The sequence below is a fragment of the Syngnathus acus genome, chromosome 3, assembly GCF_901709675.1.
Source record: "Syngnathus acus chromosome 3, fSynAcu1.2, whole genome shotgun sequence".
NCBI lineage: Eukaryota > Metazoa > Chordata > Actinopteri > Syngnathiformes > Syngnathidae > Syngnathus > Syngnathus acus.
Window position 1 is genome coordinate 3,402,638 of NC_051089.1, and position 20,751 is coordinate 3,423,388.

Below are 20,751 nucleotides of genomic sequence, written 5' to 3' on the forward strand. Positions count from 1 at the left end.
CGGATTGCTCCTTTAAATATTCATCAAGGCCTCACGCGTTATCAATGCCGTTGTGCTGACATGATACAGAAATACTCACACACCTCGCTGGTGTTTGGGGGATGCATTTCTCTTATATGTAGTAGTGGGATTGTTGTTTTGAACTAATAATCGGTTGAGTGTGTTTGAACAGTTCCCTCCAAAGGTATTAGAAAGGCAAGGTCATTTGGGTTTCAAATTAAAAATGGAATATGAGACGAAAAGAAATCCAGCTTTTATTTCCTGGTATTTAGATGTGGTAAACAACAAAGGAGAAAGCATCTTAAAAAGTTTCGAGCCAAGCATTTTTCAAGTGAGCAAACATATTGGAACAATATTTGTAATCTGTGTGTCCATCCCGTAAAATATCTCCTTTTTCTTGCAGGAATAGAATGTCCTCCAGAGGTGTCCTGTTAAAAATGTCCCCTTTTATTCAGGCGTCAGCTCATACATGCAATGCTTTTCCAAATGAATGCTGACGGGGCAGATGGATGAGGTGCCAAAAAGCTGCTCCAGCTTTGCTCCTCTCAGCACAAGAAGTTGACACCATTGAAGATGACATGGCAGGCAGGCTCCATTGGCACAAGACCAGCAGCAGGTGAGAATGAGACAATTTGAGCAAGCTGTCGATGAAAAGTTTATTGACGGTAATTGCTTCTGCTGTGCTCGTAATTACTGCTGCAGTTAACGTATGAATAACAATGTGGACTAGTTGGGTGAAATGATAAGTGTGTGAATGTTGGTCGGGGCTGGACGTTTAGATTCCGCACAACACTTCTGGAACTGACAAAATATTGATTTATAAACAAAAGAAGAAATTCTATTGAGATGGGACTGGTTGTGTGTCAACTGAAATGGTGGTATGAATGATTTTGGAAGTTGGTTTAAGAGTTTAAGTCCAACAGTGTGTTGCTTAAACAGGCAGATTAAGGCATCTGAAAACAAGTAAAAAGCAGAATTTGTGAGATCTGAAAAGATTGATGTGTCATTGTGCTATTTAAAATTGTTAATAAAGGGGCCAAAAATTGCAGGTTGCAAAACCGTCAGTGACAATTGATCACTTTGATTGGTTGTTTGCTAGCACATGCAAATTAAAATGGACATAGATAATACACAAAAACCTGACTGCGGATGATATGATAAACAATTACTTCTATTACGTTCTATTTGGGTTGTGCAGTGATGACGTTAGCTTGGAGCCTCAGACCTATTAATCCGGGTTGTGGAGCTAAGACTGGCTTGTAGCTCATGAAGGATTTGGGTTCCACTGCTCCAAGCAATGACACTCGCATGCAAAGCATCCCTCTTGTCCTCCAGCAGCTCCTCCAGGGCATATCCTTTCCTGGGCATAACAACATCGCCCCCCCTCAAGCAGGAGGCTGGGCAAAAATCATTGGTGCCATCGCCTACGTAGAAGACTCGGCTGTATTCATCTTGCTGGGCTAGGTATGTCTCCAGAACTTTCCTTTTGCACATGTTGACGGGGCAGCGGCAACAGTTGTGCGTGTGGTGGTGCAATACTTCTACTCGGCCCAGAGCGTTGACTCTGGCCGGGTTGGTGAACACGCAGTCCACGGCCGAACGCAACCCGGTGGCGCAGAGGATCCAGTCGATGAAGAGCGCGTTGGCATCCGAGATGACCACACAATCCACGTCGCTCTTGTTGCGCGATATGAATGTTAGCAACTCGCTCATGCCCGCCGTCAAGGGGATGCGCTCCATTTCAGCACGGACTCTCTCCACACTCACGTCTTGTTCACCTGCAAGAAGAAACTACATATTCCTGATATCTGTTTTTATTATTACTTTACTACTAGCTGAGTTCTAGTAGTTACTCAAATATTGACATCATAATATTGTTGTACATACCTATATAATCCATCACTCTGCCCATGAACTCAGTCCAGTGGCCTTTTCCGTATGAATTCTTCAATTTGTCAGGCAGAGTCTGATCTGGAAGACACCTAAAATAAAACTGTATTTAGGACACGTCTTCAATAATCTGTAAATGATGTAAATCATCAATATTTACCTGATCACCCACATGTCACTGTTGTCATCGACCAGTGTGTGGTCGAAATCGAACACCATCAATGTCTTCATTGCGAAAAATGTTCGGAACTTGCCAAAGGGAAAGTGAAAGGAAAAACATGATTTTAGAATGTGAGGTGGCTAAACAACACGCCGAATGTAAAACAAGTCCACAAATGATACTTTGAATCTCGATCTGATTATTTATTTACGGTGTAGATTGAAAATATATTTACTAACATTAAAAAATACAATTTTTTACTTGAACTTTGATAAACGAATTTGGGGGATTTTAAGAGATTATTGCATAAGCACATATTTTCTGAGCAGGGAAGATGAGGGTTTAGAGACTAGAAAGGCAAAGACGTTTTTATATGACGATAAAAGCCAAACTGACCTATATTTTGATGTTGTCGTAAACCCTCGGTGAAGTCTCGTCGCGTCGTCTCAAGATATGTAATGACTCATTACCGCCTCCTGTGGTAAACTACAATATGCTCTGTGGTTATTTAGCAAATTTACTGAGATGAATCTTTGTGTGATTAGTTGACAATTTATTATTTCTCGTAAATTGGGTAATCTCATTTAAGGGGAAAATGGTCCATAATCCTAAAACCCACATTGAAAACCCTCATATACGTTTGTCCGTTAGGTGGCAGTATAGTTAAGCAGCCGACCAATTTAATAATCGAAGAAGAAACCTGTCCGAAATATTATTTCCGGGTAGCACTGCCCCCCTCAAAGAACAGTTCCCCCAAGCCAAAGAACGTTTCCTCCCCTCAAACAAATCTTTTTATTTGACAATGTTGCGAGGTTTGGGCTCTTGGTTAGGTTTTGAGAACCCGGTGGATGCCAATTCGTCGGTTGACGCCGAGGAGGAACAGCAGAAGCTGGAAGAAAAAGTGGTGGAAGCTCAAAACGAAGTAAACAAACAGCAACCAGCAGCTGATGGCCACCATGACGAAGGAGGACAAGATGACGTGGAGACGAATCAGGAACTCAATAAAGGACTTGGCGGTGAGTTAAATTATTGATTAGATATTAAATCACGATCCCAAAAAAAATCACATGATCAAATTAGCAGTAACACCTTTGATCTTAACGCGAGCCTTGTGTTTGTATGTTTGGGATGACGCAAGTGTCGTCTGTGGCAATGGATTCAAACAAAATAACTTCAAAAAACGTGTTTACAAAGTGCTTTGATAAAACACATTCAGATTGTAATGCTCGTATAAAACAGAATCAATAGAATCTACAAAGGCACATCACATCAAACATTGGCTATATCAGTGCCGTACTGATGAGCTGAGATGACATGATGCATTATTATGGATCCCGCTTGTGTTCTTAGCAGGACACGCCCCACTGCATGGCACCATCAAGGCAATCCTGCCTAAAGACTAAAACTAATAAACTCTTTTTTTTCCACTACAAAGTATATCTTTTTTTAGGAGACATATATTGCGTCTCGCCCTATCTTTGCTCTACTGCCACCTCCACTTTTCCCTGTCCAGATTTCATCTTCAGTTTCGCATCCAACGCCACCAAGAAGCTCTCTGAGTCTGTGGTAGTGACGGCACAAAACATTAAGAAGAGTGTCGAGGAGGGAAAAATCGACGGAATCATCGACAAGGTGGGCTTATGCACTAATGTTTGTTGTTGTTATTCTTGTTATTATTATTTACCTTTCTTCCTTTGTGTGCAGACCTTCCTGGGAGACTTCCAGAAGGAGCAAGAGAAGTTTTTACAGGAAAAGAAGTCCAAAAGATCAGGTAGAATATCGTCGATATTAAAAATATGCTTTGTGAAGTTGAAATAGATGATTTTCTGAATACAAGCCTTAATTTTATGATGTTGATTTCTGGTGTGTCCAGAAGCAGCAGTGCCTCCATGGGTGGGCTACAACGAGGAGGAGACCATCCAACAACAGATCCTGGCCCTCTCAGCTGTGAGCAACGGTTTTTTTTTTCCCCTCAAGTACCAATAACGACTGTATGCCTCATTTGATAAATGTGATGTCTCCTCTCATGAGGACCCATGAAATTAGATACACAGTTAGATGTTGTGTTCCACGTTCAGGACAAGCGTAACTTCCTGCGCGACCCCCCGGCTGGCGTGCACTTCCATTTCGACATGGGGCAAATGTTTCCTCTGGCCACTGTCATGCTGGAAGAAGACCAGCTGCTCAACCGCATGCGCTTTGACCTGGTGCCCAAACAGTCAGTGCCTGCTCTGTGTGCCTTCACATTTCTCAGGAGCCCCCATCACGTATGTTGGCGTTTCACTGTTTTTCTTGCTTTTGATTGACAGCGTGAAGGAGGAGGTGTTCTGGAGGAACTACTTCTACCGCGTGTCGCTCATCAAGCAGTCGGCGCAGCTGACGGCGCTGGCGGCCCAGCAGAAACAACAGCAGAAGGCGGGCGACGACGGAGACGATGCCGTCTCACCCCATGATGTCATCTTAACGGGTATACATGATAGGCATCACGCTCATTTGCATATGTGCAAATCCTCATCGCTACTTTTTTGTTGTCCTCATAGATAACGTCAGGCCCAAAACGCCGCCTGTTTCCATCGGCGACAAGCAGCAGGTAGTACGCAAGACTCAGTTTAAAAAAAAAAAAAAATTCTTTTGGACATCACGGCTTTTTTTTTTCTTGTAAAATATTCACGGCAATCCTCAACCAAAATGCAATCAGGTTCTTGATTTGCAAATGTGGTCCCTCAGCCCGTTCAGGAGGAGGACTTTTCCATCTCCACCAGTCCAGGTGTGGCAGAATTTGTGAGCGACGCCTTCGACTCAGCGGCCATCGACCACGAGGACCTGCAGAAGGGAATGGAGCAGCTGGTGCTTGACATGAAGGACAGCGCTACCCCGGCTGATGGTTGGTCTCAGTTGTTTCATGTCAAAATGACCTTTGTGCCAGATGGGCACAACGGCCACTTACAACAAAGAAATGACTTCCTAAATCAGCACCTCCCTTTTCCCATCAGGATAAAGCCTAGTAATTATCAAGTGACGGTGCAATAAAGTTGAAATATTTATTTGTGGGGGGGAAAAAAGCCACACACATAAATTGTAGTAGTGGTAATATCGTTTGGAATGTGACATTATTGTCTTCATGGCAGAAGAGCAGTCAGACTGGGAAAAGGAGCTGCAGCAGGAGCTTCAGGAGTACGAGGTGGTGGCCGAGTTGCAAAACCCAGACGAGCAGTGGGACCAGGAGATCGAGGAGATGTTACAGGCGCACGACACCTAAAGCCTGTCACGGTATGGTCGTTGCTCTCGTGTACAAGTGGACGCTCAACCGTGAACGTTTTCCAGATGACCATCGAGCTGAGGTTTTTATATTAGCAGGAATGCCTGGTCACCTCTGCTAGGTAATGATGTAATGGCAGAGAAAGGGCGCTAGAGGGCGCTCCAACGCAAATAATATTAACTGAGTAGCGTCGTAAATGAAACTTTTCTGTCCCTTTTTTTCCTTTCTGTACAGTCAAAACGGTTTATTAGTTATCTAACAGACATGTGAAATATAAAGTTGGAATATGTAAATAAAAACGTAATTTGAAAAAAAATTGGAATCATATTTTCAATAGGCTTGTTTTTATTCCTGTCACTAAAATTAATCACTAATAGTTTTATTTTGTTGCTATTTTCTTATTATCCCTCTTGCAATTTACTTAGGACTGCAAAATTTGCAAATTGACATTCTGATTGCATTTCAAGTCTTTTAGCATTAAGTAGTAAATATACAGTAAGACTATTTTTATTTTTCAAAACTTGTCATGGAAAGTGAATAAAGTCTGCAGCCTTCATGGTGACTAAGTGGGCATGGAATGACGGGGAGGGGGAAAGGAAATAACCGACGGAACCGGCACCCTGGATATTTTGTTTTGTCCAAAGTCTGTAATCACAGCCAGTGAGACACCAGACGTGCCAGACATGTTGCTGCCTGTTTTGAAGCAGACGCTCCCCGATGACAAGAAAACAAAATCAATGCCTTAACTCCAATAGAAAGCTTTGGTCGGACAACGTAGATCAATGCGGCAAGATCATAAAAATGGAAGCTCAAATATCAAATCTGAAATGTTGAACACGACAAAAAAATTGCAAGCGTAGATCGTCCTTTGTGATTCAGAACACGATTCTTGATTGCATTGTAGCAACTGGGATTAATGCATTTATTTTTCTTCCTGTTTTTTATCACGCCATCATGAACCCTTTCAACCCCTCAGCTTTGCATTTGGCCACACTGTTACCATGGCAATCAAGCCACCCACCCTGTGGGTGCGTGTGTGCGTGACAGTTATTGCTTGTGTTGTGTGTGCGTAACCATCTTTTAATAATGCATTAGGACCTTTTGGTCCGTGTGTGTGTGTTTTCTAGACAAAGACGACCATGGAGAGCAAAATAAAAAGGGAAAGATAAGCATACACTGCTATAGATTTTTTATTTAGCTTTTCTATTTTTTTATAGGTGTCGTGAATTATTTGCTATATCGTGGGATTTTGTGCTGATTATGTTTCCATTTTCTCATTGGTTGTAGCGCATGGGAATGCAGGGTGGGAACCGCTTCTCAACACATCTCACATAAAATGATGAAAGTTGCATTGCGGTTTTTACTTCCTCTTTTTCACACTTAAAAAGGAAACAGAAAGCACTTAAGGAAACGATTCCCACACACGTTTCAAAAAGTCTTCCATTCAGAACTGTATTTTTTACTTCCGTCTGAGATATTTTGATGTATCGTGTGATGACTCTGTCACTGTAGATCTTGAAATGACTTTCATTACGATTACTATCGCAGTTAGTACAAAATGCTGCTGCAAGGCTGCTCTCACGGACAAGAAAATTTGATCACATTACCCCAATATTAGCCAACTTACATTGGCTCCCGGTTCATTTAAGATGTGACTTCAAGGTTCTTCTATTAATCTATAAATCACTGCATGGCTTAGCGCCTTCGTATCTCGTCGACCGAGTTGTTCCTTATGTTCCGTCTCGTAACCTTCGTTCGCAAAACGCTACCCTTTTAGCGACACCGAGGGCCAAGAAAGTGTCTGCAGGGTCTAGAGCATTTTCTATCCGGGCTCCAGAGCTTTGGAATGCCCTCCCAATGGATATTAGGACTGCTACCTCAGTAGAAACATTTAAGACACGTTTAAAGACACATTTCTATGACATGGCCTTTAACTAACTTGGAGTGGCCGATTCGGCCGGAGTTTGTTTTGTTTTCTCTCCCCCCCCCTCCCCGGCCGGGGAGGTGGTTAGGTGGCACCCAAGCTGACAGCGGCTATCTGGATTCTCGTGGGCCAATTCAGGTTGGGGGAACTGCAGCTCAACCTCCACTGCCAGGATAGTAGAGGGCTCCTCCGGCAGCCCTTCGCTCTGACTTGGACATCCACTTTTTTGATTTTCATATTATGTATTATTTGTGCCCTCTCTGCATCCATTACAACCTGGTGATCCTGAAAGGGGGATCCTTCCATCTGTGGTCCCTTCTCAAGGTTTCTCATTTTCCCCGTGACCAGGGGATGCTTTGAGAATAATTGTCAATTTTTGTCTATGTGAAGCCCTTTGAGACTGCTTGTGATTTAGGGCTATACAAATAAACTTGACTTGACTTGACTTGACTTGACTTGACTGTCACTTGTCTTTAAATTTTTGTATTTTTTTTTTTGTAAAACTATTTTCATAACCATGTCCTACTTTTTGTGCATTTGTTTCTTTGCACAGTAGCAATGAGCGCACGCAACCACACGTTTCATGGCTCTTATGCATATTTGGGCCTCAAATGGCACATGTGGTTTTGAAGTGCTCGCATTTTCTTCCTTTAGTGGTCCCAGTTACAAAAGGACCAAGTACCACACAAGAGATGTGGGTACAATTTAAAAATAAAACATTGATTTTGACTTCCTGTCTGTCCATCGCTGTAGCAACATATTACAGTGCCAATGTTTATCTACCAAGCCACTCAGTTGTTTTGAAACTGCGATATACCTTGGATCAGTCACCCAAAGTCTCCTGGGATAGGCTTCATGTCACCTTTGACCCCATTGTGGCCATGTGTTAATATGAGCGTGATTGCTAGTTGGTCTTAGCATGCTGACCAGTCAAGGCAAGTCAGCTGGGATATGCGCCAGCTCACCCGTGACCTTAAGCGCTATAAAAGATGGATCGTTGAAATGAGATCCGGGTGGGTTTGCAAAACCTGGACGATCCAGAAGGCCGCTATCGGGGCCAAGGTGAAAGCCGAGGAGGTGTTTTTTTAGTCTGTGCTGTGATTTGACTGGAGTTCAGTGAAGCGTTGAGGGATGAGGGTGCATATCAGTCGTACGTGTGACGAACAGCTCTGTGGGAAGAATGTGCACCTTGCTTTGCTGATGAGTCACCTATTAAGGTCTGTGCCGCGGTTATAAGTTACGTCTTGTGGCAACCTCTGTCTTCTTACTTCCTTCTTTCTCATGCTTTTATTTGCACGTTCCCACCTGAAAAGTCAGTTGTTTGTACCTGCTGCTATCAGCCAGACGACTGTTGAGGGGTGAGACGAGGGGGGGCCCAGATCCTGCTGCAGATGAGCCCACACCCACAAAAGCACACACCAGGTGCTCCTTTTTTTTTTTTTTTTTTTTTAAAAAAGGGATTTTTTAAACATGTCTCAGATTACAGGCACCTCACACAGACATTACAAAGTGTTGTAAAAAAGAGTGAACAAGTTGTTGATTCTCTGCTGTGGTGTCACTAAGTCCTGATGGGCCACTGTAATGTAATAAAAACATTATGCGCTTCAAAATGATAACCAATGCAATCCTCACGTTTATATAAAATAGCATTATAAAATGTAGACGTTTTGACAAACGTTTACAAGCGACAACAGCACCGTCAAATGGCAACCGCTGATGTTTGCTCTTATTGTGACAGTCAAACCGGAAACTCTTGACTCCACCTTGAGACCTCGCGGCGCGCTGTCTGACAAAACTGACGCCGACCCAGGACACGGTGCAAATGAGTGATTACCTTACCGTGCCTACTCGGTCAAGTCGTGACACTTCTGATTCCATAAAACGTCTTCAATATTCAGCACAGTATTTTTTTTTTTAGATATATTTTGTGACAGAGAACAACAGGTGGATACGAGTCGAGTCTTTCCCAATTTCTCCCGTAAACCTGCTCTGGCTTGTTGGATGGACTGAATCATTGTTGGAACGGTGAGAGCGCCAGAATCGGATAAAAATCGGATAATTTTGAACCGACTGTTAGAATCGGGATTTCTGTTTTTTCTTTTTTGGGTGAACCGTTTTTTTTCTGTGATTGTACGTGCCCAAACTCCTTGGAGTCTACTGGAGGTTGACTGCTTACTGAAGAGGTAGGTTTTATTCTTTCTGCGATGTTTTAACATTTTCTTATGGTAAATGTGTTATGTTGTTGTGTTGGGATTATATTACGTTTTCTAAAGATGAAAGTGAAGGTTAGTGGTGGGGTTTCCAAACTGAGGGTGGAAGCAGTAGACAGCTCCAACATTTTGTTTTTATTTGTATATATCAGTAGTTTAAACTCTAAATCTACTCCAAACTGTCTCCCAGATTATTGTCATTTCAAACTCATTTTACAACTTGGTTTACTGGATTTGTAAGAAATGCAAGGATATTGGCTTTGCAGCTCATATCGACATTTTTACATGTTTTTCGTCCTGTAAAAGTTTAGGGAAACCCAAAATTGCCATAATTAACTGTTGTGACAATAATAGTTCATTTTCACCTTCATTTGACCTGGGTATAGATGAAAAGGAAGGCACTTGACTTTCATGGTGCGGTTTCCTCGCAGTAGGGGAGCAATCAAAGGTTTTCACTCGCTCTGAAGGTGTAAAACAGGGGTGTCAAACTTTTTTTTTTCGTGTTCCGCATTGTCGTCATAGCTTCTTTCGGAGGGCCAACCCAAATAAATGTCTGAGCACCTCATATTATATACAGTAAAAGCGACAAAACAAACTGACAAATAACTCGTTTTCAAATCAGACGAGTAAAAACTGGTCAAATATAAAAAAAAAAAAAAGTTATGATTAAAAGTGAAGACAATTTGCAATTCTAGTAATGACACGAATTTGATGCACAATTTGTCTTTGCGGGCCACATAAAATGATGTGACGGGCCGTATCTGGCCCCCGGGCCTTGAGTTTGACACCTGTGGTGTAAAATGTCCGCTTCTTTAAAGCCACAAAAAAGGTGTTAGCTGCTGAAATTGCCTCAACAGGGGGTGCTAAAACAAGATAAGAAGAATACAGGAGAATTGACTTAAAATATGACACACAATTGGTGTGCAGGTGCACTGACAATAAAAAAAAAATGGACCCGATTCCAAGCCGAAGCGAGAGATGAGGTGGGCTTTGTTCCTGAACCCACTGAAATGCAAATAATCCAACCAACATGTGACTCAGCCCTTTGTGTTGACTTAATTTTGCATAATGAGGAATAGAAAGCCCCCAGGTGGCAATTTAAACCGCCTGACCCCCCGCCCCCAAGGTGACAGCATCGGGTCTATGTGATGAAGTCCATTCATTTGTGCCGTTCATTGATTTATTCACAGCCCTGACAGAACCGTCCTCCGCGTTCCACCTGCTCCTCCAATTTCCTTAGCCTACATCGAGACACATGGATCATCTCCATGGTGATAGCAAGAATGCGACGTGCACACACGCACACACTTGCATAGCCTAGGGAGCATTCTTTTTTTTCTGCAGGGGCTTCACTTTGAGCCTGTTTTTTCTTACATCAACTCTTTCATGTGTTGCAAGTCCCCACAGCTGAAGTCAGGATTTGAGCGCTGCCGTTTCCGGCCCACAAATGTAACGCGTCACCTCACATCTCGGCTTCTGTTGCTAGCCTGCACCTTATCTTGCAACATTGTTGCACGGTGCGATAAAAGAAGTTTGCAGATCAACGTCATTCTTTGGCTACGGCACAGGCAGGTGCGCAGGCATTATTGAAATAAAGCATTAAAAAAACAAAAACTAGCAATGTGAGGCATTGTGTATGCAAGTGGTGTTTTGAAAAAATCAATGGGTGAGCGCCTACAGTATTGACAGTGTATCGACATGGTGTTTCCATGCATCCTAAAGAAATGTAAATTCAATTGCAAGCTTAAAACAAGGTTCAAAATGACCTGCTTAATTTGTCCAAATTGGGATATGATTCGCGGAATCTTCTGCAGAAATTCTAATGAATGACACCAAATAACAACATTGGAGAGTTTTAGCATTTTTGCGGGTCAGGAACAGATTAATGGCGTTTTTATTCATTTCATGGGAAAGGATGATTTGAGATGCGGGTGCTTTGAGTCATGAGCGTGGGCACGGGACAAACTCAACTTGTAAGTCAAAGCACCTCTGTATAATGAAAGCCCATCGTTGTTGTTTGCCCTGTTCCAAGCTACATCGTCCGACAATGAAGGGTGAGCTGGGTGCGTGGGTGTTTTTTCACTCGCCTTTCAAACAATCCGAAGTGGCCGGTGACCTTTGAGCCTCGTTCACGCAAGCTGTCAGCGCGGCTCAGTGGCGGCGAGACAACAAAGAGCGGCTATTGTGCTTCCGTGCTCATGCGCAGACACGCTGACAATACGGACCGATGCAGACGCGCCGGGCTGTCAATAGGAACGTGTCTCAGTCTCCTCGGCTCACGTATGTGCACTGTGCCGGCCAGGAAATGGAGGTCCAAGTCATGCCACAAGGAAATTCTCAGGCCATGACAACACGGAAATGATGTCCCGATTTGTTTCTCTATTGTCATTCATAAAAGGGAAAATATCACATCTGCATAAAAACAAAATAACAGGGCAAAAGTGAAAATGTATCATTAATGTTGTACATTTGATATGTTTTAAATGCTCATGTAAAAACATTTTTGGACCCGGCCCGTTTGTTTTTGTTGTTTTAAAACTCAATTGTAGCTCACCAGGTTTTCAATTCAAGTGGTTTCGTCGCCTCGGCTGTTTCCCGTGACAGACTTGTCACAAAAAGGAGAACGCCCGCGGCGTTCCACGGCATGACTCATACTCGAGCCGAATATGATGCCACAATTTTTACCGGAAAACACCTTCTGATTGGCGTAAAGGTCAGAGGTGCGCGTCTCGTCGCACTTGAACGCTCGGGTTGGTCGCGTGTTTCGGAATGAATGTAAAAATGCAGACTGTCTGTTTCTGTAGACTCGCATGAGCTGGGAAGTGAAAGCAGAAAGGGGGGAATTCTTTGCCTCAAAGGGGCACGAACAATAGTGTGTGTGTGTGTGTGTGTGTGTGTAAGGTTGTCCTTGTGCACGTGTGGATGTCTTTGTTTGCGGTGTGTAATCCTTGTAGCTGTCTATGTACACATTAAATAAGATCCTGTAACTTGATGAATTTGATATTTGGGGGTAAATCTTTCAAAAGATGTATCTTATTTTAACACGGTTTGACGTTGCAGTGGAAACAGTTTCCACATTGTTGCAATAAAAATGCAGATGATTTTTTTTCTCCCGCGATGAATAATTGCGATGAAGAATCGTGACATTGTCCAAATTATTTGTTTATTCTTCTCGCCGACTCACGCTTCGGGCAAGTTGTTGCGAGAGATTTTCACACATCCACACACACCCTTTTTCCTGTGTGTTGCATATGTAGACAGTAGAGCGTTGTGCCCCCGGGGACATTGCTGGCTGTGTGCTTTGGGTGGGACTGACACCCATCTGCTGCTTCATCAATTGCTACTATAGACAAGTTCATCCTCATCGGGGCTCGCGAGAATGGCGGAAGACGCCGGCGTGAGTCATCACCCGGAGAGTGAACAATTGGAAAAAATCATGTTTGTTTGTTAGGACACGGGAAGCAATCATGCCTTAATGAACTGAAGCGGTCCACAGAAACAAAACAGAAAGTCTCACCTTTTGATCATCTCCAAAATTGAAGTTCGAAAACCTAGTATCAGACTCGGACTTGGGTTTTAACACCATCTAATTTAAAACAATTAGCATTCCTCGGACTTGAGTTTTCCGTTTATCAGGTATGCATGTCAAGATAAGCGTGGCTGCGGTTCCTGTTTTATGATGTCAAACTGGTGGTTTCGTTTGCTCTCCAAAAATTATCACGTGCGTCTTCAGCAGCTTGCCGGGCCGGCCGCACCGCAGACTTTTCGTTCTTTCTAAAATGTGACTTGGCGCACCACAAGGCAGTCTGTGATGGAGCAATGGAAGGGAAGTGTGGTTGATTGCTCATTTTCACATGACATTAAATGTGCTTTTTTTTTTTAGGGGGGGTAAAACAAAAAAATGTTTTGCTATTATTCCTCCAAAAGTAGAATCTTTCATATTTTATTAGGTTTCAGGTTTTCAGTTTCACTTCATTCTGAAGCTCTGTCCAATTTGTTCCATTCCAGTACTTCCTGAAATGGCCCACGTCCGTCCCGTCACTCTTACGGGTAGAGAAACATAAATCTGCCAGGGGGGTTAAAAATAAAAAGGAAATCGTTGGAGCGTGTGTGTGTTCAAGTGGAAGTGTGTTTCCATTGATAAGCTGCTATTCCTCGATAGCCCCCCCCCTCCCCGTCATGATAAAACGCAGACCTCGCGATAAGAATTGTATCGTTGTAAAAACGTTATTCTGTCAAAGCTGTGCAGCCTCGAGATAAAGACTAGCTGTTTGAGAGTGGCTGGAGAAGGAGTTCAGATTCTTTGTCGTCGTAAGTCGCTCGGGAACTTTATTCCGTGCCCCATTTGACATTTCTCATTTTTTTTCCCCTTGCTGGTGTCACAGATGAAAGGTCAAATTGCCAAGGGTGTGGTGGCATTGTCCATCTTCATCTTTCTCCTCTCTAAAGGTAAGACAAGCTGCCTCCTCTTTTGTTTTCTGCGAACTTTGACATCGATGGTCATGTCTCCGCGTAGTATCGTGCGACCGAGATCTCCACTTTTGCGGCATCTGGCGGCACGGCCAACGTCCGCCGAGCCTAAGCTTCGACATCCTGCGCGGCTGCGGTCAAATCAGCATCGCGGCCGACGAGAGCTCCCTGAATGTCCGCGGGCAAATCGCGGCCCAGTGCCAGCGCTCCGGCACGCACCGGCTGGACCGCCAGACGCTCGGCGAGGACGGGGAGACTCACTTTTGTTTGTACTGGGAGCCGCTGCAGGATCAGTTGAAGTTACAGGTGACGAACGGGAGCGGCCGACTCCATTTTAGCAGGCACAGATGGAATATTATATTTCAATTTACTTACTTTCTCCATAAGATTGCACAATTCAAATATATTTCCTTAATTTTTTTTTTCTCGTTAATTGATTTAAGTGTATGATATAAACTAAAAAAAATCAATATGTACCAATCATAGATTTTGTGCAAATAGTAACATAAAAATATAAAATATAATAAATTAAAAATGTAAGAAGTGATTCAAAGAACTATCGTGTGCACATATTGTTGAAAACTAGAGTTCATCTATCTGGTTTTGTTTTCTGTCATTGCGTGCAAGTGAAGTGGCCACATGACTCATTCCACAATGTTTTGTTTTGTTTCACAATTAACATATTGTCATCAGTAACAACATGCAGAGACCTCATCAAAAGATGCAAACCACACGTCAGCGAAAAAATGGGAAGCCTGAAAAATGGATGTTGACTCACAAGAGGTTGTTGTTGCCGCCAAGGTGGGCGAGAGGAACTTCACCCTTTGCTGGCCCAGCGGCATGCCCGACGACTGTTGCACGTACCTGTCGTACGGCTCCAACGCGCCCGAGGCCGCCTACGGAATCGCGGACGGGATGATCGAGAATGACATCACCACCCGTAAAACGCTGACGGCCTACACGTTTAACGGCAGCGCTGTCCAATGCGGTGAGATGCGGCCGCTTTTTTGTTTATCAATCAACGTGCAAACCATTTGAATAAAAACCTTACTTTTTGTGTTTTTGTAGCCACCTTCTGTCCCAAGCGGAGCCGTGGAGACGCCCAAGTCAGCATGTAATTTCCTCCCTCCATTTCCTTTCGTGCGCCTTCACATTTTAAGTATCACGGCAGCTGTTTTATGTGAAAACACTCGGCCGTATGATTTGCCTTTATAGGTGTATATTTGGAAACCTGTGTGGCAAAAATAACCTGGCCACCTTTGGGAAATGACAGTGTGCAGCTAAAATGACAGTGTTGCATATGGATGTGTTTATGTGCTCAGGACTGACCAGACTGCTGTGGAGCCTCTGTGTGCCCTCAGCTCGGAGCTGGAGCTCAAGGATGATTTCCGAGGCATTGATATCAACTCGTCTGTGAGTCACACACTCAAAAAGTCAACTAAGCATTTGACGCATCTGTGAATGTGACGAGAAGAAGTACAAACACCCACAGGGTGTTTGATCTGAGTCCTCACTATAGTGCCACTATTACACGGCCTGCCCTTCTGAGCTATAGCGCCCCCTGGCGATATAAATGCAATTGGCAGCAAGTTAGCCTCATGATAGATTTTTTAGTAAATGGAAGCAAATTTGTGTCAGCATCTAGTTTTAAGTGGTATATGGAAAATAATGAAAATGGATGGATTTAGTATATTTGTTTTATATAAGAAAAAAAGTTGAATGACAGCTTTGATTATTATAAATATTAACAACTAAATAACAAATTGATCATGATATTTTGAAAAATTAATATTTTGGTATCTTTATTTTGTTTATTTTTTATATTTATGATTAGTAATTACTATATTAAAATTAATATTTAAATTATTTTCATTTTGTTTCATTTGTTTTTATTTCATTATTTATTCATTTATTTCTTTTTTTAATTCGTTTTAACTTAGAGAATTCATATTTTTATTTAATTCTATATCTTCATTATGTGTTTTATTTTTTTAACTCATATTTAAGTTGATGTCATTTTCACCTTTGTGTTTGTGTGTTTTTTTTTTTTTTAGTTACCCTACTAAATATGTATGTATTGTTTCTCAGCATGTGAAAGGCATGACCCCAGAGCCCACCATCCACCTCCCCCCAGCTTTGAAGCGAGCTGCAAAGAACAACAGCAGAGTTGTCTACACCTTCTTCAAAAACAACTCCATGTTCCAGGTGAGCCCCGAGGATAAGATACCACCGTAAAATGACATCCGTGTCCACATTAACATGGGGCTGCTGTGGAATGTGTGCGTCTTTCAGGTGGATCACGAGGATGTACGGGTTCTTGATGACGTGGTGGAAATCTCCGTTGAGAACCAAGTCATCCAGAACCTGGCTGAGCCAATCAGGATTGGCTTCCATCATGACGCCATCCCTGTAGGTTTGCCACACAATAAGAAACATAGTTTTAAATTGCTTTCCTGTGTCAAAAAAAAACTGCCTACTTGCATCTTAATAAAAATAATGTTAGTTTTTTTTCCCCCCACCTTCATTCCAGAAAGCACATTCAAGGAAGTGCGTCTCATGGGACACGAGGAAAGGTGGGAGAATCTTTTTCACTCCATTTGCTGTATTTCCTCACATGCTGGTTGACTTCATAAGTGCCACAAAATTCACTCGTAAAATTTTGACATTAATATTATGTGTTCTTAATTAAAAATACAAAAACTCAATTTGGCCATGATTTTTTTTTTGTGGCGAGGCAGCAGCGGTTTGAAATCATGCAGTAATATGATAGTGTAATATATTTTTATTCTATACAATTTCAAAAAAATATACTAACTTGTAAAAATAAATAGAGCAAATGAATGCGTCTCCTCCACTATTTTCGGAAATACTGTGTGTCCATGACTGATTGCGTCTTCTGTGTGTGCATGTAGATCCGATGAAGGTGAACTGGTCGGTGGAGGGTTGCAAGACGCATCAGAGAGGAGCGAAGCACACCGAATGCCTCTGCGACCACCTGACCTACTTCACAGTGCTAGTGGTGAGACGTTTGCATTTATGTACTGTTTGCATAATATCCAAATCTGCTGTAGGGCTTACTTGGGGTACTTAGAGATCCGTCTGCTTGTCTACAACAGCAACTGGAGCCTCGCCCGGTGCGCCACCTGCTGGCTCTGACTGCAATTTCATCTCTGGGCTGCATCGTGTCTTTCATCAGTGGCATTGCTCTCATCGTCTTCCTCTGCAGGAGAAGGTCACTTTTTATAACGAGGCGTTAAAAGTGGTGTGTGAGAAAGAATTACAAATTCTGATTCCACCCATACCAACAACAGGCGCGCTAAGGATCCAGCCACACCCATCCACCTGGGCCTGGCCGTGTCCCTCACCTTCCTCCACCTGCTCTTCTTCTTCACCGGCGTCCTGGCCAATGTGGGAGGCCAAGACCTGTGTGTCATGATAGGTGCCGGCCTTCATTATGCCCTACTCAGCACCTTCTCCTGGATGGGCATCCAAGTGTTCCACACCTTCTGGATGGTCTACATGGTCTTCAGACCCTCCCCGAGCCTCTGCGTGTGGAACCTGCTCGGCTTCGGTGAGTGCGTTTGCGTTCACTTGTCTCAAAGCCAGCTCGAGTGATAGCTTTTAACTCTGAGTAATTTCATTTAAGTTCTGCCTGCCGTTCCCATCGTTATCCTGGTGGCAGTCGGCGACATCTACGGCCTGAGGCAGGTGGCGTCGACTGAAGACGTAGGCAACCCGTACTTGATGTAAGCCTTCATTCATAATTTTTTTTTTTTTTTGGTCCTTTATGTGATTTCATCAATAGTTTATCTCCCCGATTGTGCTTCCAGGTGCTGGATGAAGCTCAACCCCAAGTCGTTGCTGGCTCAACACCTCACCAACAGCACGATGCTGGCCGCGCTGGTGTCGGCAGGCCTGCTGATGCTCTTCCTGGTCTACCGAGAAATTCGCACCCGGGACGAGTGGCGAAAGAACCAAGTGGCCTTTCTCAGCATCTGGGGCCTCAGCTGTCTCTACGGCACCACCTGGGCTCTCGCCTTCCTGGAATTCGGACCGTTCTCGAACTTTATCACGTTCCTCTCCTGCATCCTCAATTCCTTCCAAGGTATTTGACAAAAGTGCGACTAAATAGAGTTGTGAGGGTTTCTTGTTTATATGAGGCCCAGATTTTGTTCTTTAGTAATCATCACACTTTTCCTCCATCCTGGCATGTTCTGTGCAGGCTTCCTGCTGATGTTGAGGTTTTTCATGCTGGAGTGGATGCGCAAGCACGCGGTGAGAATCAAAGAGTCGCCTGCCAAGGCGTGTCACATGCCGACGTCGCCGTCCACCATCAGTCAGGAACCTCTGGAGCCGCTTTGTTCCAGCTCTTGATGCCTCCCTCGTTAAAAAATCGACACTCAGGTAAATAACACCTCCACGCCGGCCCGGAGCCTGGATCGAACCTTTTCTTGAATATCTAGACTGGCTCTAGTTGTAGTTTTTGTCTTTCTTTACTCTAAGCTGGAAACTCATTATTAAGCTTTATTTCCAGACAGATGAAGGTTTACTGCACTGATATTTCCTCTTGACTATTTGGTGAATTAGAAACCATTTCTGCTTTGGACCTTAGCTAAGCTTTGATTATTATTATTATTTTTTAATTGTGTACAGTTTTGAAGTAGCACTTTAGATGTTGTGTTTTTTTATGACATCCTTGTGTGGGAAATCCTGTTTTGTTCAGTTGTCTGTCAACAAATGCTTACTGGCCAACAGAGTATCTATTTAGAAGAAAAACATGTTTTTGTATTGTCTTAGTTTTTTAATCACACAATTTGGAGATACTTGTTTTTATGTTGTTAAAAAAAATACTGTATTCCCTCTTATAGTAGCTGGAGATGATATTTACGTAACTGTGGGATCTTACGGTACAAAAGGCCCGTTTGAAATTTGGTTTCTTTGTAAAAACTATTCCCAGGTCCTAAGGAAATGCCTTTTGATTTTTTTTCCCCTAAATGGAATCTTTCAGCGTTCTTTGAGAAAAAGCTGTTTCACTTTGCTACATGACATTTGCGAGGCAAGCCACGCCTGAAGAGTTTCGTTAGAAATGCTCATTTTGACCAAACTCAAAAACATGCCCAGAATGGTATGAAAATTGCTCCTTCATTCTTTTTTTTTTTTCGTGTGTAAAACGAATCACCCAATGCCGGTTCCACTAAACAACATAGACATAACTTGATTAGTTATTGACACTGCTTACGGTCGGAGGATGGAAACTCGTTTGATGACCCCCACTTCCAATTTATTTTCACATTTTTGAACTATTAATGTGTAAAGCAACATTATTCAATACTGTGAAGGTAATTACGGACAGTCTGTTGTTGCCCTTCACTGCAGGTTTGTATTTGAAGTGTGCTGTCGAATAAAATACGGGTTGTTAACGTTGCTGTTAAAAGGGAGATAAATGATGTGAATTATGACATCATTATCATTCATCAATCATTATTATGATAGCACAAAATGCAGGCTACTGTTTTGAAAGAATGGTGATCATGCCCCCAAATGGAGCAAAGACTGAGAGTACATGTTGTTCACATATCCAAACAAAAGTTTCACGTGACGCGTATAACAGAAAGAGCTCATTAATCATCTGCTTTGAGTTAAACTTCTTGTTGACTTTGTTTTCTTTGACACAGCCAAAAATGTGAGGTTAGTCAGTTTTGATCGAAATCGTTGCGGACAAGAAAGAACATGAATAAGCCGAGCAGAAGAAGTTTTTGTTTTGTACATTTTGAAAGTATGTCTCGCTCTCTAACTTGTTCATTATAAACCGTGACATAACAAAGTCTTGTTTGGACTTGTAAATTTGACACAATGAAGTGTTATGTTTTTGAGTCAAATCCTGATTTCACGTTGAAATTAATGTGACCCACCAACAAACCAAGTGTTTTCTTAGTTACTGTGACAATTGCACTTTTGTTTCTGTATCCTCCACTGTATCGAGTCTAAAAATAAATAATTTTGATGATAAATATGTGACATTTGACACAATTCTTTTTCACCCAAAAACAAATGTTGATATTGCTTCCTGGAATTGTCACTGACTTTGCTGACTTGACAGCAACCTCTGAGCGAACTTAAGTGTGTGTTATTTTTACCCTCTGCTTTATCAATACTGTCAACTACAGCGGACATGCTATGATAAAACGAACCCCTAACTCCAGGAGTATACGCAAGATGGCTGCTGAGGCCTGAATGTGACCTGAAGAGGAACTTTGAATGCACAAACTTGATAAGTGGACGCCAGCACAATCTTTTGCACCGCCTGTGACACTTAGCACCAGCGTCATAAATACTATGACCGCCAACATTTTGCACCCTTGACCATTGCAGGGCCACTCTAATTATTTGCTTTTTCTTCACATGGTAGTAACACCTATTTTTAGCCACTATATCCATTCGGACAGTCAGTAAACATGTTTTTTAAATATGCAGATGTAAAGAGAATATATTTGTGATATAAGTGTCCTATTGACAACGCCATTATTTTAGCCGTCTAGCTTTTAATATAGTTTCTTTTTTTTGGGGAGGGGGTAAATTTAATAAGTATTTCATGATCATGAAATAAATTAGAATTTTCCAATTGTAATTATATTTCATTTGCGCTGTACAGCTTTTATTTAATACATTAAAATTATTTAATTTTATTTTAAAAAATATTAATTCAATTTATCTTTTTCATCAAACAGCAACGTAAATTGCCAATTGTTCAATATCAGTCGCTCCTCCCCCATTAGGCATTTAAAATAAGTCGTCTACTCGCCAAACCTACTTGATTTCATACTGCTCTGCATTAAAT

The 20,751-nt window shown here is 42.4% G+C and overlaps 3 protein-coding genes across 5 annotated transcripts; 2 read left to right on the forward strand and 1 right to left on the reverse strand.

Moving 5' to 3' along the window:
* Positions 1–229: 229 nt before the first annotated feature.
* Positions 230–2,517, reverse strand: phospho2 (phosphatase, orphan 2). The gene is made up of 4 exons (XM_037246620.1): positions 2,447–2,517; positions 2,051–2,139; positions 1,888–1,982; positions 230–1,778 (listed from the first exon to the last, which is right to left on the reverse strand). Exons 2-4 carry the CDS (start codon positions 2,119–2,121, stop codon positions 1,207–1,209), a joined length of 738 nt encoding a protein of 245 aa, XP_037102515.1. The 5' UTR covers positions 2,122–2,139; positions 2,447–2,517; the 3' UTR covers positions 230–1,206.
* A 241-nt stretch (positions 2,518–2,758) lies between these two features.
* syap1 (synapse associated protein 1) lies at positions 2,759–5,636 on the forward strand. The gene is made up of 9 exons (XM_037246601.1): positions 2,759–3,066; positions 3,564–3,682; positions 3,755–3,821; positions 3,924–3,997; positions 4,129–4,268; positions 4,360–4,517; positions 4,591–4,640; positions 4,778–4,934; positions 5,179–5,636. The coding sequence occupies exons 1-9, from the start codon at positions 2,853–2,855 to the stop codon at positions 5,307–5,309; spliced, it is 1,110 nt and encodes a 369-aa protein (XP_037102496.1). The 5' UTR covers positions 2,759–2,852; the 3' UTR covers positions 5,310–5,636.
* A 3,368-nt stretch (positions 5,637–9,004) lies between these two features.
* Positions 9,005–19,924, forward strand: adgrg1 (adhesion G protein-coupled receptor G1). Of its 3 annotated transcripts, none has more exons than XM_037246565.1 (15): positions 9,005–9,416; positions 13,829–13,892; positions 13,960–14,219; positions 14,715–14,901; positions 14,982–15,027; positions 15,236–15,326; positions 16,002–16,118; positions 16,206–16,322; positions 16,444–16,486; positions 16,826–16,932; positions 17,030–17,142; positions 17,207–17,484; positions 17,560–17,659; positions 17,744–18,018; positions 18,136–19,924. In XM_037246565.1, exons 2-15 carry the CDS (start codon positions 13,829–13,831, stop codon positions 18,285–18,287), a joined length of 1,950 nt encoding a protein of 649 aa, XP_037102460.1. In that variant the 5' UTR covers positions 9,005–9,416; the 3' UTR covers positions 18,288–19,924. The 3 variants fall into 3 exon arrangements, with proteins under 3 accessions (XP_037102460.1, XP_037102462.1, XP_037102461.1); XM_037246567.1 differs by lacking the exon at positions 9,005–9,416 and adding an exon at positions 11,353–11,374 and having other exon boundaries at positions 17,030–17,145; positions 17,225–17,484; XM_037246566.1 differs by lacking the exon at positions 9,005–9,416 and adding an exon at positions 12,156–12,261.
* The last annotated feature ends 827 nt before the right edge of the window (positions 19,925–20,751 follow it).

Coding starts and splice junctions, on each gene's coding strand:
- syap1 (XM_037246601.1), top strand. CDS start 2,853: ATGTTGCGAGGTTTGGGCTCTTGGTTAGGTTTTGAGAACCCGGTGGAT. Junction 3,822..3,923: donor AAAGAAGTCCAAAAGATCAG/GTAGAATATCGT, acceptor TGGTGTGTCCAG/AAGCAGCAGTGCCTCCATGG. Junction 4,641..4,777: donor CCATCGGCGACAAGCAGCAG/GTAGTACGCAAG, acceptor GTGGTCCCTCAG/CCCGTTCAGGAGGAGGACTT.
- adgrg1 (XM_037246565.1), top strand. CDS start 13,829: ATGAAAGGTCAAATTGCCAAGGGTGTGGTGGCATTGTCCATCTTCATC. Junction 13,893..13,959: donor CATCTTTCTCCTCTCTAAAG/GTAAGACAAGCT, acceptor GTCTCCGCGTAG/TATCGTGCGACCGAGATCTC. Junction 16,323..16,443: donor TCCATCATGACGCCATCCCT/GTAGGTTTGCCA, acceptor CCTTCATTCCAG/AAAGCACATTCAAGGAAGTG.
- phospho2 (XM_037246620.1), bottom strand. CDS start 2,121: ATGAAGACATTGATGGTGTTCGATTTCGACCACACACTGGTCGATGAC. Junction 1,983..2,050: donor AGTGACATGTGGGTGATCAG/GTAAATATTGAT, acceptor GTTTTATTTTAG/GTGTCTTCCAGATCAGACTC. Junction 1,779..1,887: donor CAGAGTGATGGATTATATAG/GTATGTACAACA, acceptor TTCTTCTTGCAG/GTGAACAAGACGTGAGTGTG.